This window comes from Fusarium keratoplasticum, chromosome 3 (genome assembly GCF_025433545.1).
Source record: "Fusarium keratoplasticum isolate Fu6.1 chromosome 3, whole genome shotgun sequence".
Lineage (NCBI taxonomy): Eukaryota > Fungi > Ascomycota > Sordariomycetes > Hypocreales > Nectriaceae > Fusarium > Fusarium keratoplasticum.
The window spans coordinates 4,961,184-4,976,934 of NC_070531.1; the positions used below are offsets into that span (position 1 = coordinate 4,961,184).

A 15,751-nucleotide genomic window follows, 5' to 3' on the forward strand; every position below is an offset into this window, starting at 1 on the left:
TTTACCCTGCAGCAACAGCAATATTTTCACCAGGTTGCATGTGTGATAGGTTCGGTGTTAATGCGGAGCAGCAAGACCTGGATCAAGGCACCTTGATGCATACCCACGTAGGCATCAGTGCCTTTGCTGGATTCGGAGAAGTGATTCCCAGGATATCCCCACCACGGGTTCAACCAGGTTCACCCAACCATCTCGGAATCACGAATGTTTGCCCGCTTCTCAACCAGGAATTAGCTGGACGGGATCTTCCCGATATTCTCAAACAATGATTTCTCATGGTTAATTTTGCACAGCCTCCCTTACCATGACACCCTGGCCCCTACCCGCTTTTCGTCTTTCACCTTTATCGGAGAACACCATGATGATCGGTTTCACTAATATGGATGAGCTCCCGACACGAACTGTCGACTCGGTCAGACCATCATGAAAACACAGCCCCCTTCTACTGTCTGTCTGGTATATTTCATCTATGAGCAGTCATGCAGACTGTTCGTCAAGGTTGTCTGGAAAAAATAATTCCGCTCGATATTCTGTCTCCAACCTCGCATATCACATCATCTCGAGCGCCTAACAGCAACTATTACCTCTCAACTACCATAATAGGTTAGAATGTACCATTGCGCCTCAAGATCTTCGCGGTGAACCGTCCGATGGTAACTGTACCAAGAATGCTGTGTTGTTGTAAATGTCGGAAAACCTCGGATTGAACGGGACCAGACCAGCACTGCCCCTTTCCATCACCAAGAGACTGGAAGTTCCATACATCCTTTTGTAAAAATTTGCAGACAGCCAGGTTTCTCAACCCCGTTAGAGATGAAAAGGCGGATCTTGCAACGCAGGTGGAAAAGTTCTTCTGATTGGGTTACTGTGTCGCATGACATTGGGTCTCTACACAAGTCCTCTCCGTGCAGAACCGATGTGTCCTATTACTGACTTATTTCACTCCTGTATCTAAGGAAAAATGAAATCAATGTTATGAAATGAGAAGGTGAGCAAGATGCCATATCAGATGATCGTAGATTCTTAAGGATTACAATACGAAAGAGATAAGCTACAACACTTGGGCAGAACTTAGAGAGACAGCTATAGGGGATGTTAAACGGCCGAAAATCTCCCAGCCTCCCCCAAGAGCTCCTGCTTTTCCGAAGCTCGAATTCTGGGACCCGCGCATGCTTTGCCCAAGACACTCCTAATGTATAGTGGCTCGGTCTTGGCCCACATCGCGCACACACAAACGCAAGTGGTGCGTTTGATACCGCAATTTGCGGGGATTAGGTTCTCACGTATGCTAGCTGCATGTCGTGCACTGCCTCAGTTCGAGGCCGATCTTTTGAGGAGCTAGAGCAGTTCAATCACACAAGACATCTCGCGCAATAGAAGAGCTATCGGGTCGCTCCGTCTTGCTTTTTGAAAGTCGGAGCAAAGCCGACCCACCACGAGACCTTGCTAATTGGCCTGTCCAAATGTAAGCCTTGGAGAAACTTGGAGGGATGCATGATGTGCAGATGACTTGCCACTTTCGCAACCACGTTATCGTTGATTGACCGAGGCAGTGTTGAGAGGGCATATACTTCGCCCTTGCAGAGCAAAGTTGCTCAGCCTCGTTGTGTTGATATATTACACTCAGAGATACCGTCGCCTTTACCAATGCCTCTAAGCAGATTCACATCATCTTCTCTCCTCAATGAACACATCTCTTCAGCTGCACGATTTCTTATAATTGCATTTCCCCCCCTTTCTTACGTTTTAGTAACTCTCCCGCCTTAGTCTTCATCATGTCGGGCGACAATCTTTCTCCGCCTACACTTCAGGTGAACACTCGCCTTCGTTCTGCTAGCAGGGCTGAGACCATTGTATCAACCACGTCCGATCCGTTTATAACGCCCGTGACACCAATGGCTACCAGCAGTGCCTCGACAGTGGTTGAAGACCCTGAGGCGGCCTTGCGACCAGATCCAGGAACAGAGGCCGCATTCCAGGTCGACAATAACCCCTTTGCCTTTTCACCTGGCCAGCTGAACAAGCTTTTCAACCCCAAGTCGCTTGCGGCCTTCCGGGCTTTGGGTGGCTTGGAGGGTGTCGCGACTGGGCTCCAGACAGACATTCATGCTGGACTCAACGCCGATGAGACATCAGCTCCTGGGTCTATCTCATTCCAAGAGGCTGTCAAACTTCAGTCTCCGTCCGTAATCTGGCGCACACAAACAAGATTAGCTCCATCCGTCTCCGCAAACTCATTCGAGGATCGCGCTCGCGTGTACAATCGCAATGTGCTTCCAGCAAAAAAGGCCGCGCCCTTCTGGATGCTCATGTGGAACAACTACAACGACAAAGTCCTGATTCTTCTCACCGTCGCAGCCACCATTTCTCTGGCCCTAGGGCTTTACGAGACTTTCGGTGTGGACCACCCGCCCGGCTCACCAACACCGGTTGAGTGGGTTGAAGGCGTCGCCATTTGTGTCGCCATCGCCATTGTCGTCCTGGTTGGGGCGGTTAACGACTGGCAAAGAGAAAGAGCCTTTGTCCGGCTAAACGCTAAGAAGGAAGATCGCGAAGTCAAAGTCACGCGATCAGGCAAGTCCTTCATGATCAATGTACACGACGTGCTTGTTGGAGATGTTCTCCACCTTGAACCTGGCGATCTCGTTCCTGTTGATGGCATCTTTATTGATGGCCACGGCCTCAAGTGTGATGAGTCGTCCGCAACTGGTGAGTCTGATGCCATCAGGAAGACCGGCGGTATTGCGGTTTACAGAGCCATGGAGTCTGGGCAAGCCCCGAAAAACCTCGACCCGTTCATCATCTCGGGTGCCAAAGTTCTAGAAGGTAAACACCTGTTCTCTATTGACTTGCGCCTATATAGCTAACTTGAATCAAGGTGTCGGTACCTTTTTGTGTACTTCCGTTGGCGTCAATAGCAGCTTTGGAAAGATTATGATGTCTGTTCGTACCGAGACCGAGGACACTCCCCTCCAAAAGAAGCTCGGGGGCCTTGCAATGGCCATTGCCGAGCTCGGTACCACCGCAGCCAGTCTACTCTTTTTCGTTCTTCTTTTCCGATTCGTTGCTGGGCTGAAAAATGATGATCGGCCTGCAACGGAAAAGGCCTCTTCGTTCATGGACATCCTTATCGTGGCCGTCACAATCATTGTGGTCGCCGTGCCCGAAGGGCTCCCATTGGCCGTCACTCTAGCCTTGGCGTTTGCGACAACGAGAATGTTGAAGGAGAACAATCTTGTCCGAATTCTTCGCTCTTGCGAAACGATGGGCAATGCTACGGCCATCTGCTCTGACAAGACCGGTACTTTGGTAAGTGTAACCTGGTTTTCTGCCTCGATGCGTCAAAATATTTGCTGACAGAATGACTATAGACCACCAACAAGATGACTGTCGTCGCTGGCTCTTTTGGCTCAACCCGCTTTGCCGATTCGGTCCCCCAAGACGCACCTGAGCAGTCAGCCTCGGCTTGGGCATCCAAAGTCACCCCAATCGCCAAGGAGGCTATCATTCAAGCAGTTGCCATCAACTCGACAGCATTCGAGGCCGACGATAACGGACAGATCGTCTTCCTTGGATCCAAAACGGAGACGGCTCTCCTCGAACTCGCTAAGAATCACCTTGGCCTCCAATCTCTTGCCGAAGTCCGGGCCAATGACCATGTGGTTCAGATGTTTCCCTTTGACTCGAACCGCAAATGCATGGGAGCTGTGATCAAACTTCGATCCGGTAAATACCGTCTCCTGGTTAAGGGAGCCTCTGAAATTGTTCTTGATCACTGCTCCACAAAGGCCGATTTTGAGACTATGACAGAGGAACCTCTCGCCGAAGCCGACACACAGTCTCTTCGATCAACTATCGATCAGTACGCCAGCAGATCCCTCCGCACTATCGGACTTGTGTACAAGGACTTCGCTTCTTGGCCCCCCTCATCTCTCAATACCAGCAGCAGTGGCGGTGTCGAATTTACTTCCTTGCTCCAGGATCTCGTCTTTCTCGGGGTTGTTGGCATCCAGGATCCTGTTCGTCCAGGTGTGCCAGAGGCTGTCCGAAAGGCTCAACGTGCCGGGGTCGTTGTTCGGATGGTCACCGGAGATAACTCCCGAACTGCCCAGGCTATTGCTACCGAATGTGGTATCTTAACGGACGGAGTAGTTCTCGAAGGACCTGAGTTCCGCAGACTAAGCGAAGCTGAGATGGACGCAGTTCTCCCGAGGCTTCAAATCTTAGCGCGATCTTCTCCTGAGGATAAGAGAATTCTTGTTTCACGCCTTAAGGCATTAGGCGAAACTGTTGCTGTGACCGGAGACGGTACCAATGATGCCCCTGCTCTCAAGGCCGCCGACGTCGGGTTCTCTATGGGTATTTCTGGCACGGAAGTCGCTAAGGAAGCTTCTTCTATTATTCTCATGGATGATAACTTTACCTCTATTGTTACTGCTCTGAAATGGGGGCGGGCTGTGAACGATGCCGTTCAAAAGTTTCTGCAGGTTTGTCTCCCCTCTCTTCTCCGATACTTGAGGCTAATTCTCTATTAGTTCCAGCTTACTGTTAACATCACGGCTGTCCTATTGGCATTCATCACTGCTGTGTATGATAAGCACATGGAATCTGTGCTCAAGGCAGTTCAACTTCTTTGGGTCAATCTCATCATGGACACATTCGCAGCGTTAGCCTTAGCGACAGACCCTCCGACCGAGGAAATTCTAAATCGCCCTCCTCAAGGCAAGAAAAAGCCTCTGATCACTATGACAGTAAGTGTTTTGGGCTTGGTCTACGTATTATGTCATGATTGCTAACGAATACGGCTTCTAGATGTGGAAGATGATCATAGGCCAGGCTATATACCAGCTGGTTGTGACTTTCACGCTATACTTCGCCGGTGGCCAGATCCTTAACTACGATCTGAGCGATGATCAACAAAAGCTCGAGCTTGATACTATTATCTTTAATACTTTTGTGTGGATGCAGATCTTCAACGAATTTAACAACCGTCGCCTCGACAACAAATTCAACATCTTCCAAGGCATCCAACGCAACCCATTCTTCATCATTATTACTTGCCTCATGGTTGGCCTCCAGGTTGCCATCATCTTTGTTGGATCCAGGGCCTTCCAGATCAACCTTGATGGTCTCAACGGTAGTCAATGGGCCATCTCGGTAGTCACGGCTATCTTCTGTCTTCCTTGGGCTATAGCGGTGCGACTCTTCCCTGACCCCTGGTTTGCCAAGATCGTTGGTGTTGTTGGTGGACCATTCGTGATTGTTTATGGCTTCTTCGCAAAGAGATGGTCCAAGCTGAAGGGGGTCTTTTCTCGGAAGAAGAGTACAGAGAATGACGCTGAAGCGGGTATCACACCCACAGTCGTGGTGTCCGGTTCCGACTTGGGTGGTAAGGAGCTGAAGTGAGAAGGCTATTGGCACCAGCGAGAGTGCAGGACTATATTGAGAAACACCTGTCGGCCTGTTGTTTTATCCGTTTGACTTGGGACTTTTGGGCATTTAGAAGTGGCCTTGTGTTGTTTTTCGTTTCCTTCACTCTCTTGATAGCGCTGAACTGTTGGGCTTATTGACACTCTTTCACAACCAATGGGGAATCCCTGGGCCTACTTCGGAGGCATGGCGGTACCGGGGCTTGCCCAATTGGGAACCCGAGGTGGAACGTTCCGGTCAGACCGGTTGGTTCGGCGTTAACCCGATAGCTTCATGGGGTACCAATAGAGCTTGACCTGAGCCGTTGGTCAACAAATATCAGCCGTGTAAACCTTCCATATCAATTTCAAGCCGTCTTCTCTTCGACAGTTATCATTATTACATCACGATCATCATGGCTCATCAAGTCAAGCCAGTTCCTCAGGGCGCTTGGGATACTCATCACCACATTTTCGAGCCTGATCGCTTTCCCTTCTCCGCGGGAAGACATTTCACGCCGTCGGTTGCCACTTTGGAAGACCTTCAGCAGTTCGAAGCCTCGATTGGTGTTGCGCACGTTTGCATTGCTCATGGCCTCTCCTACGGCCCAGACTGCACCTCGTTGTTATATTACCTCGAACAACTCCAAGGAACAGCCCGCGGTATATGTGTCATTAACGAGAGAAATGTCACAGACGACCTCCTGGAAAAATACCATGCTGCCGGGGTGCGAAGTGTGCGACTTGACTTTTTCAAGGCCCAGGCCATGCACGATTTGCAGAAGCAGATTGACCTGATCAAGGCAACGGCCGAACGCTTGCTACGTTGGAAGCCGGACGGCAGTGGATGGAGCATCCAGATCCAGCAGCCAATTGTGTCGCACTGGAAGGAAATTGGCCAAGTCGTGTCGGGGCTTGGTCTCCCTGTCGTTGTCGATCACATGGGCCTTGTGAAAGCGGCCAGCATGACACCAAATGGAGATCCGCTTGCAACCTCACAGCCTGGATGGCAGGATCTCCTCAAAGTCATGGCTGATGGAAACATTTGGGTCAAGATTTCCGCACCGTATCGGAATTCTCGCAACGACCCTGCCTACGATGATCTTGAGCAGATCGTAACGCAACTCGTCCGAGCCAATCCGAAGCGTGTGGTTTGGGGAAGCGACTGGCCTCATACGCAACGACACGAAGATCGCCACCTGAGAGGTCGAGAGGAAGCGGAGCCGTTCCTGAAGATTGATAATAAGAAATGGATAGAAAAGTTGAGCATGTGGTTGAGTGAGACAGAATGGAATGACTTGTGGGTAAACAACCCGAGGAAATTGTACGATGGTGCAGCATAAACAAAGCATCGGCTAGTCTAAACCTTGGAATTTCAAGTATCGATAGTCTCAGGTACTAGTCAACACGTTTATAGTATTTGACTGTGCTCAGGATTGTCCCCTGAGGCTACCAAAGGTGAGATGTATGAATAGCTATGCCGAATGAGTGTTTAAGAAGAGGGATAAAGACAAGGATGACACTTGGCCATAGTTCCTAAAGTGAAGAAGAAGCTGCTCTAGGTATTACACAATTTGACTGCGGCCTCTTTCTCTCACATCCGGAAGGCGCAAACTTTACGCCCTCGGCGACGCTTTGGATGCGACCTCGATCTCGTCCTTGCCTCCAATCAAGTCTTCGGCTCCTTTCTCTTCCGTTCCCGCCGTGCTCTGGGCGAGAGCCTGGGCCTCCAAGACAGCAAAACTACCCTTTCCTATCTTGTACCAAGGCAACTTGAACAGCTCATCCATGTATTCCATCGACAAACCCTTTGTCTCGGGGTACGCGAAAAAGCAGTATATCGTCATGAGAGTCGTAAAGAGCGTGAAGAGCAGAAATGGTCCCCAGGCATGCATAGCAATAACCATGTTCGGTTGTGCCTGAGAAAGCGCAAAGTTGATCAAGTACTGCCAGGTAACGCAGGTCGCCATACAAGTGGACCTCAGTCTCGTGGGGAACACCTCGGCGTTAATGATCCAAGGAACAGTACCCCACGAGGTAGCATATCCCAACGCAAAGATGTAAATGCAGACGACGGCAACCCATCCAGCGGGACCTGTCGAAGACTCTGCCTCGGGATGCGCAACAGCAAGGTAGACGGTGATGTATGTGAGAGACCCGATGATGAGACTTGAGCCAATGAAAAGGCCCATGCGTCTTCCAAAGCGATCAACGAGGAAGAGAGAATATGCCAGCACAGCCAGAAATTTGACCAGGCCATATATACCAGAAAATAGATAGTTGGTGGAACGGGATGTCAGTCCAATAGATGACAGGATGGAAGTGTTGTAGTAGGTGATGATGTTGCCGCCAGAAAACTGGAAGCCAACCTGGATGATCATGACCATGAACAGGCGCTTTCTGATGGCTGGACCAAACATCTCCTTGACCATGCTGATGGTGCCGGTCTTGCCAGACTGTACTTCCAGGCTTGCTTGGATGCCATCAAACTCCTGGCGGACAAAAGGGTGGTCGCGCGGCAGACGTCGTAGGCGTTCGAGAGATTGCTGAGCCTCCTCCATTCTTCCACGGCTAAGCAACCATCGAGGCGATTCGGGGAGGAAGAACACGCCGATAAACAGGACCACTCCAGGTAGAGCTTGTACGGCCATTGGCACCTGCCATTGCGTGTTTGTGTCCGCGCTGATGTTTTGCAACGAGCCATAGTTGATCCAGTAAGCCAGGCCAACACACAGCATGGTATTGGCGTTGTAGAGGGCAGTCAGGCCACCACGGATGGACTGGGGAGCAATCTCGGCAATATAGCCAGGGCCAATGACACTCGCAGCTCCAGAGCCGTAGCCTGAGAGGATACGTCCAACGAGGAACTCGATCCTTCCGTTCGATCGGCCCGGATTGGCGGTCATGAGGACTGCAGATGCAACGAATAGGACAGAGAAGAAGGCCAGGGATGGCTTGCGGCCCAGTCTGTCGGTAACAGGTGCGCATGTGAGAGAGCCAAGACAAGAGCCAAGAATCAGCACAGATGTGATCCAGCCTTTCCAATTAGCCAGCTCGCCATCGCTCATTTTGTCAAGTTCGAATTGGGAATCGAAGGGCTTCATGGCCAGGACGCCAGATATGTTGGCAGTGTTGAATCCTATGAAGAGGTTGTTTGTCAATGGAGATGTCGAGGGTCTAAGGGCATCCCACACTAACCATGCATTGCGCCTGAAAAGGATAGAATTATACAGTAGAAGAGGATCCTGAAGGAGATGGCTCGCTTCGGAGTCTTTTCGTACACAGTCCTGTCGATTAGGGGCATCTTGCTCGTAGTTGGGCTTGTGCCGGTTTGATGTGGGCGACCCGTGTCAAGAAGCAGAAGGAAGGGAATGACCAAGATAAATATAGTCGGGAGGAACAACTACTTTAATGGGTTGTCAACGAGTCTTTGGTCGTACGTTGGATGGGTCTCGTCCGGCCTTGCACCTACCCACCTAAGGGAGGGTTTTGTTTGGGGCACAAGTAAAATGGCCACCGGCCCCTGTTGGAACCTGATGCTCGCCAACCGCGTGTGCAAGGGTCAAGTTGTTTCGGCGATTAGTACTCCTAGCTCCCAGTACGTAAGGCGAAAATGACAGATGAATCTCAGTAGCTCATCTAGATACTTCACTGAGGAGCTTCAGAGTTGAAAACTCTGCTTTGATTCTCTTGATTCTCAACAATCCTGTTTCTTTGAGACTCGAGCCGGCCCGTGTTTAGACTGCTGACACCGCCTGCGCTATGAGTTCCGTATTTGCCGGATTATGCATTTGCTCATCGGCCTATCCCATTCGAGTGCCAACATTCCGGGGCCCCAGCAAGTTAGGGCAATCCCCAGAAAAATATTAGGGCGCTATTGGTATCAGCGTCAACGAATGGGTCGTGCCCACGGGGTTCAATCTCATTAGGGGCGAGTGGGGTTGAGAGCGTGCGAGAATGTTTTGTTCACGCTAAAGGATTGCACTACGGGATTTGGCCGGTCAAGGGCCAAGGTTTAACGCCTCGAGTTGTACAGCCTGTAAGGATTAGAAATGCTGAAAGGTGGGTTTTTTCGCCACCTGTGATCTAATGGGTTGAGAGCGCACTGCCGTGTAAGATGATTTAGGCCCAGATCAGGGACTGGGTTCTGACTGATCCCGGTTATCAGGAAAGACATCCTATCGCATAAAATTAGCGCAGCCACCGTCTTATACCCAAAACCCCGTCATATTCATAGCTATTCCTCAACCGGCGATGGCTCTGACCGCCCTGCCCCACGTGCCAGAGGGTCATAGTGAAGTCATCACGGCTATGATCTTAAGGAGGTAAATACATCGCATTTAAAGCTCAATTTCAACGCTTTAAGACGCAATTTTCGAGAAGAAGAGTATTATTCCTGCGATTCTCATAGAAAATATACCTAAATTAAAGAGATATCGCTCTCACGAGCCTATCAGTAGTCCCAACGAGGTCCTTAATCGCTACTAGCTATATAAGAGGAATTAGAGATACCGCCCACCTACCCTCGCGATCTAAGTATGCAGCCGGCTGAGTCATAGCTTTATAATAATTAGGGCTAGCATTAGACTAATAAGCAGATATTATACTTCCTTTAGAAGCTCTTAGAGGCTTATCGAGACGGCGAATTAAATATAAATAAAGTTATACTATATTGATATATATTAGAGAGCTTTATTCCTAGCTTCTAAGAGAGATAAGGGTCTAATATATAGGGATATAAGATATTAAAGAATAAGCTAAGGAATCTAAAGGGATTCTAATATATTTTTTATAATACTATTAACCTCTTAGGCATAGAGTATAATAAAGATACTAGGCGGCTTTATATAAATTAATCTAACGCTAAGAAGGTTAGGGATAAGAATCCTTATTATAAGAATAAAGTTATTAGCGATAGACTTTTTATTAGTCCTTATATCTCCTTTAATTTATAGGGGGAGATCTTCTTAAATAACCCACCGGTAAATTATCTTATTACCATAGCGATAGATAAGTAGGCATAGAGAAGGCACGCAAGAAATATAGTAAAAGCTTAAGATTTAGATACCCTAATAGCTGATAATAATAAAAAAAAAAAAAAAAAAAAAAGAGGATAAAATTAAAGTTAATATTAAAGAGGAGGCAAAGAATAGATTAAATAGTCTACTATAGAGTTAGCTATAGAGTTAACTTCTTAATTCCTTATAACTTCCCGACTCTTTACTTAAAGGAGGGGATTTATAACTAATTCCTATATTACCTCGCACATCTTATATACTAGTAATAAGATTAATTCCTTCTTTTATATGCCTATAAGAGTAATAATATACTACTATCTCTAAGTATTATATATAGACTTTATTATTATTAAGGAAGAAATCAAAGGGCTAAGGTATAATTATAATAGAGGAATTAAAGGAGCTTCTTTATAAGGATTCTATAAGGCGCCTTTCTATTATATTATAGGTAGCTAAGTTAGAGGATCTAGAGAGGGCTATTAATAACTACTTAGAGGTTATTAGAGAAGTATATAATATACCTTATGCTATAAGGGCAATCGCAATATTTAAAGAAATAAGAAATATAGTAATATAAAATATACTTAGTTTAGTAAAGGTAAAGAAGGCCTAGGTTAAGAGCTAAATTAGCCTAGTAGAATAAGGCTATAAATAAGGCTATATAATTATTATAATTTAAAGATAAAGCTATATAGTATTATACTTACTAAGGGGGCTTTTCTTATATAAATTAACCTTAATTTAGGTACCTTATTACTAACTTTAATAAAGCTATTATAAACCTAATTTTATAGCTTTAAATTACCCCTTACCGCCTTTAGCCTCGCTATAGCCCCTCTCTTTATTTACTTTCCTTACCTCTTTTATTTTCCTCGCTCTCGCCGCTATTATATATCTTAATAGCTTCCTCGCCTCTATTACCTCTATACTAATAATAATTTCTAGCTTCTTCTTCTCCTTCTTTTTTTCTTATTCTTAATACTTTATTATATCTCTACTAAGTCGCTCTCGCGATCGCTATATATAATCCACGGGATATCTAAGTCAGTATAAAATTATCCGCGTGCCTCTTAGCTACCTTTATCGCTACCTAAGCATAAGGGAAGTTATTTAGGTATATCTATAGATTAAGATTATACTTATTAGGCTCGAGGCTATCTCCTAAGATAAAATTCTATAGACTAGTAACTATAAGGATAATATACTATTAATCCTAAATATTATATTCTGCGGCGCTATACCTTATAATCTTAAATTTCTTTTTTACTTAACTAAAGATCTACTTTATAATAACTTAAAGCTAGGCATAATAAAGGTTATATATCTCTTTTTTATTTTATAGCTATTAATTAATAGCTTTCTAATCTTTAAGATAATATTTAGTCCCTAGGAAGGGAATTAAGATACCTTAACTAGAGCTAAACCTAGTATTAGCTATAAAGAAGTATACTAAGGGGATTTATAGGTTAATAGTCTTTATAATCTAGATTAATAAAGAGTTATTAATAAAACCCTTAGCGCCTATAAGTATATATATAAAAAATCCCTTGAAATTAATTACTATAAGGATATTTTATAATATATTATTTTTCCTAGACTAATATCTCTTTTAATACTTCCGGGGCATATAGGCAGGTATATAATAACTATCTATAACTCTAATAGCGCTATTAAATATAGTTATTTTTAGGGATAATTTTATAAAAGCTAATAGATTAAGAAGATAACTTATTAGCTATATAATAAAATATATATATAATTAGCGAAGAGGTTTAAAGAGTTTATAGAAGATATTTAAGATAATTCCTTAGTTAATATAAAAGCGAAAAGTAATATTCCTCTATAGCTCCCTATATATAAAGATCTATAATAGGATTATTAACTTCTACTCGAGGGATATCTACTTATTATTACGAGTAGAAGTATTAATCCTTAATTACTAATAGAGGTCTTAAAATAGGGCTTATAATATATAGAATAGGTACTTAAATATATTATTATCCCCCTTAAGTAGCCACGAGGCATAGTCTCTTATAAGATAATAATTAATATAAGGGCAATAGCGTCGGCGGCCTTACTAACTTAGTCTCTCTTCTCTAATAACTCTAAAGAAGCATAATAAAATAAAAACCCTATAGCGGTTAGCGATAACTTTATCTTCTTTTATAAAGTAGCGCAGAAGGTCCTTATTCTCGAGGAGGCTATTACTATTAATTAGGTTTATAATTTCCTTATTTTCCTTATCTTTAACCAATATTATTAATAATTATTAAGAGTTATAAATCGCCTTATTTCACCCCCTCACGAGTATATCAATTTAAGTCACGAAAATCAGTATAATCTATATCCCCGTTACCGTCATAGGCAACCCAAAGCTCCCGGCTAGCTTAGTACATAAAGGTAGCGGTGTTTATATGCAGCTATGCAATTGAGATAGTTAATTCTTATATCCCCCGCTAGAATTAGTGCCAAATTGAGCAAAGCGCGTCCCCTCATTTATTTACACCGAAAACCTGATGACAGGGATCTCCCAGATTGCTGACCCTGATCAGGGCCTTAAGGGGATGTAAGTCGAGATGTTGCCACTTGATGACCTTCTTGTATAAAGACTTATTAGATCCGATGATCCTTAGTGGAATAGGTGATATAAGGGGCATAGGTACGTATTAGTTAGCGGAGAATAGTATTTCTAATCCTTATAGGCTGTACGAGATGGGCCCAAGCCCCATTATGCTAAGTGGGAGGTTTCAAAGCATGCAGCGCGAGACATGGCAACGGGAACAAAGTCGGATCTTGCTCTTGTCGACTGCTTGGTTCTCTTCATCTACGAGGCCTTGCCAGCAGAGTACAGGACGTCTCTCATAACCCTCTCGATAGATGCCTGGTACACCTCCACTGCTTTTATTTTTAAGACAGTAAGTTCCAATCTGCCAGCATTGTCTGTGACGAATTTTGTGTACTCGTCCCGTACTGTCCTGTTGAGGTTGACCTTGACCATGCCATACGCACGAGTCGTGCGGAATTGATCATCAGACACACCGTGAGTGCCGTGCAACACTAAGGGAATATCGGGGATGGATTTGTGCACATCCATCAAACTGCGCTCTGTCAGTTCAACACATCCACAAAGTATGCAGCTGATATGGTGCTGTGGGAACTCACAGAGGGAGCTTCCAGAAAGCCTCTGGGCCGCTTGGACCGTAGTTACCATGAACATTTCCAAAAGACGGGGCGAGGAACTGGACACCCGTTTCTCGAACGAACTCGAGCGCTTCATGTGGTTGAGTCAAGATTGTGTCGAGGTCAACAGTAGGAAGACCATCTTCGCCACCCTCTATGCGGCCCATCTCGGCCTCAATGGCGATGTTTTTCGCGTTCGCCCTCTGGACAATCTCCTTGCAGCGGCGGATGTTTTCGGCTGGTTCGTAGATCGAGGCGTCGACCATGATCGAGTCAAAAGGCAGTTCGAGGGCGGCTTCGACGTCATCTAGCTCGATGCAATGGTCTAGATGGACTGCGATCGGGATACTGGCGGTGTGGGCAGCTTCAATGACATATCGAATAAAGTGAGGGCCCTGAAATCTGAGGGTCCAAGGGAAGACTTGGATGATGGCGGGCGATTTGGCAGCCTCGGCCGCGCGAATCACGGCCATGACGCCATCATCATTGTAACTGCATAAGAATTAGAACTATTAACAATGGCGGAGGCTCGAAATTCAGTCATTGGGCATCATATTACCAATTGTATGCTCCCACGGCGTAGCCACCCTTGGATGCAGCATCCAGAATTTGGTAAGTACGGTTGCTCTGCGGAAACGAAGCCATGTTCGCGACCCAATGTGGTAAATTTGCCTGTGAATGGTGGTTGATGATGTGGCATCAGTTGTTTATGCCTTGGTGTTGACGTCTTTTCTCAACGTCTCCCAAACCGATACAGACAACCCGCAAGGGTGTGACATGGTTCCGCCCTGCTCGGGTTGATGCCGGTGTGGAGTTGGGGTTATGACCGAGTCATGGTCATCAGTCCTCGGGCAAAGGCCGAGTCCCCGCATCCATCCACTTCTGATCCTTGTCGGGAAGCCTCAGCTATGGGTGGTTTGGTTATACAGCCTTCGATAATTTATATACAAAGAAAATATGCCATTGGAGGGGGGCACCACGCTACAGTTCGGTTACCATCATCATCGCAACAATGTCTTCCACGGAATCAATCATCAACCGCCTCAAGCAGTGGTCCAGCTGCGACGCAAGTCCACCCACTATACCAGAAATGCGTATGTGGCCAGCTCTCACTGACACTGACCAGATTTCCGATGGCCTGTCCAAGCTAGGACACGCCCACGGTGGTTTTCTTGAGGGCATCAATCTGTACTCGCCTGAATATCAGATGGGCGACACCAAGATCGTCGGCCCTGCCTTCACGGTCAAGTTTGAGCCCAAGTCTAACACGTCTGCTCCCAAGGTCAAGGGCAACTATGTACGTGCTACAAGTCATTTGATCCATGCCACGTAGAATGTGTCCCAGCTAACCAGAGAGGAATCAGATTGATCAAATCCCGAAAGATGCCGTGGTCTTTATCTCTCAACCTGCTCCCCATATCAATGCCTGTTATGGGGGCCTGATGTCGCTAAGAGCCAAGCACCTGGGTGCAGCGGGCGTGGTCATTGATGGATCCGTCCGAGACCTTCAAGAGCACCGCGACCTCAACTTCCCTGTAAGCCCAAGCATATAAACTCCCTCTCGTTTGCGTGCGAAACTAAGACCCATCTGCTAGCTCTTTGCACGAACTCACGGAACAACGGCCGGCGGTGCCGTCTGCTTCCCCTCGCAGGTCAACGTTTCTGTCCAGCTACAATCATCGATTCAAGAGGCCACTATTAACCCTAGCGATTACATAATTGCGGATAAAGACGGCGTTGTTGTCTTACCTTCCGATCTGGCTGAGAAGGTGTTGGAAATTGTCCCTACTGTTGTTTCGGCTGATGAGAAGTGCGCCGAGGCCATTCGTGGAGGCATGTCCGTAGAGGAAGCCTTTGACAAGTTCCGTGGGAAGAAATAAGTAACAAAGAAAGATCTTTAACTAATAAGCGGTAAAACGATTAGGCAGAGATAACTAATACTTAACTTATATATAGTTATGTAGTTAAAGCTAATATATTTCATAAGCAAGTGCAACAGATAAGCAAGTATAATAAAAATCCTAACCTTCCTACTAGAGATTATAAGAAAAATACTATAAACTATTTAATTAATTAAAACTACTTGCTATACTTTTCCCTAGATATCTTAATTACTGCCTAATAGGTCCTTATATTATAGCCGGG

General features: G+C 46.0%; 3 protein-coding genes and 1 pseudogene across 4 annotated transcripts, besides 1 other annotated feature; 2 read left to right on the forward strand and 2 right to left on the reverse strand.

Annotated features, from left to right (window-relative positions):
• Positions 1–1,775: 1,775 nt before the first annotated feature.
• NCS57_00482600 (Calcium-transporting ATPase) lies at positions 1,776–5,406 on the forward strand (the record flags this gene model as incomplete). Its single annotated transcript, XM_053054774.1, has 5 exons — positions 1,776–2,826; positions 2,879–3,309; positions 3,372–4,487; positions 4,536–4,751; positions 4,813–5,406. The coding sequence occupies 5 exons, from the start codon at positions 1,776–1,778 to the stop codon at positions 5,404–5,406; spliced, it is 3,408 nt and encodes a 1,135-aa protein (XP_052916934.1).
• A 1,618-nt stretch (positions 5,407–7,024) lies between these two features.
• NCS57_00482700 (MFS domain-containing protein) lies at positions 7,025–8,712 on the reverse strand (the record flags this gene model as incomplete). Its single annotated transcript, XM_053054775.1, has 2 exons — positions 7,025–8,547; positions 8,607–8,712. The coding sequence occupies 2 exons, from the start codon at positions 8,710–8,712 to the stop codon at positions 7,025–7,027; spliced, it is 1,629 nt and encodes a 542-aa protein (XP_052916935.1).
• Positions 8,713–13,250: 4,538 nt separating this feature from the next.
• Positions 13,251–14,278, reverse strand: NCS57_00482800 (annotated as a pseudogene). Its single transcript has 3 exons — positions 14,166–14,278; positions 13,589–14,098; positions 13,251–13,524 (listed from the first exon to the last, which is right to left on the reverse strand).
• Positions 13,251–14,278: a sequence feature.
• Positions 14,279–14,618: 340 nt separating this feature from the next.
• Positions 14,619–15,486, forward strand: NCS57_00482900 (uncharacterized protein; the record flags this gene model as incomplete). Its single annotated transcript, XM_053054776.1, has 3 exons — positions 14,619–14,903; positions 14,971–15,141; positions 15,202–15,486. 3 exons carry the CDS (start codon positions 14,619–14,621, stop codon positions 15,484–15,486), a joined length of 741 nt encoding a protein of 246 aa, XP_052916936.1.
• Positions 15,487–15,751: the final 265 nt, after the last annotated feature.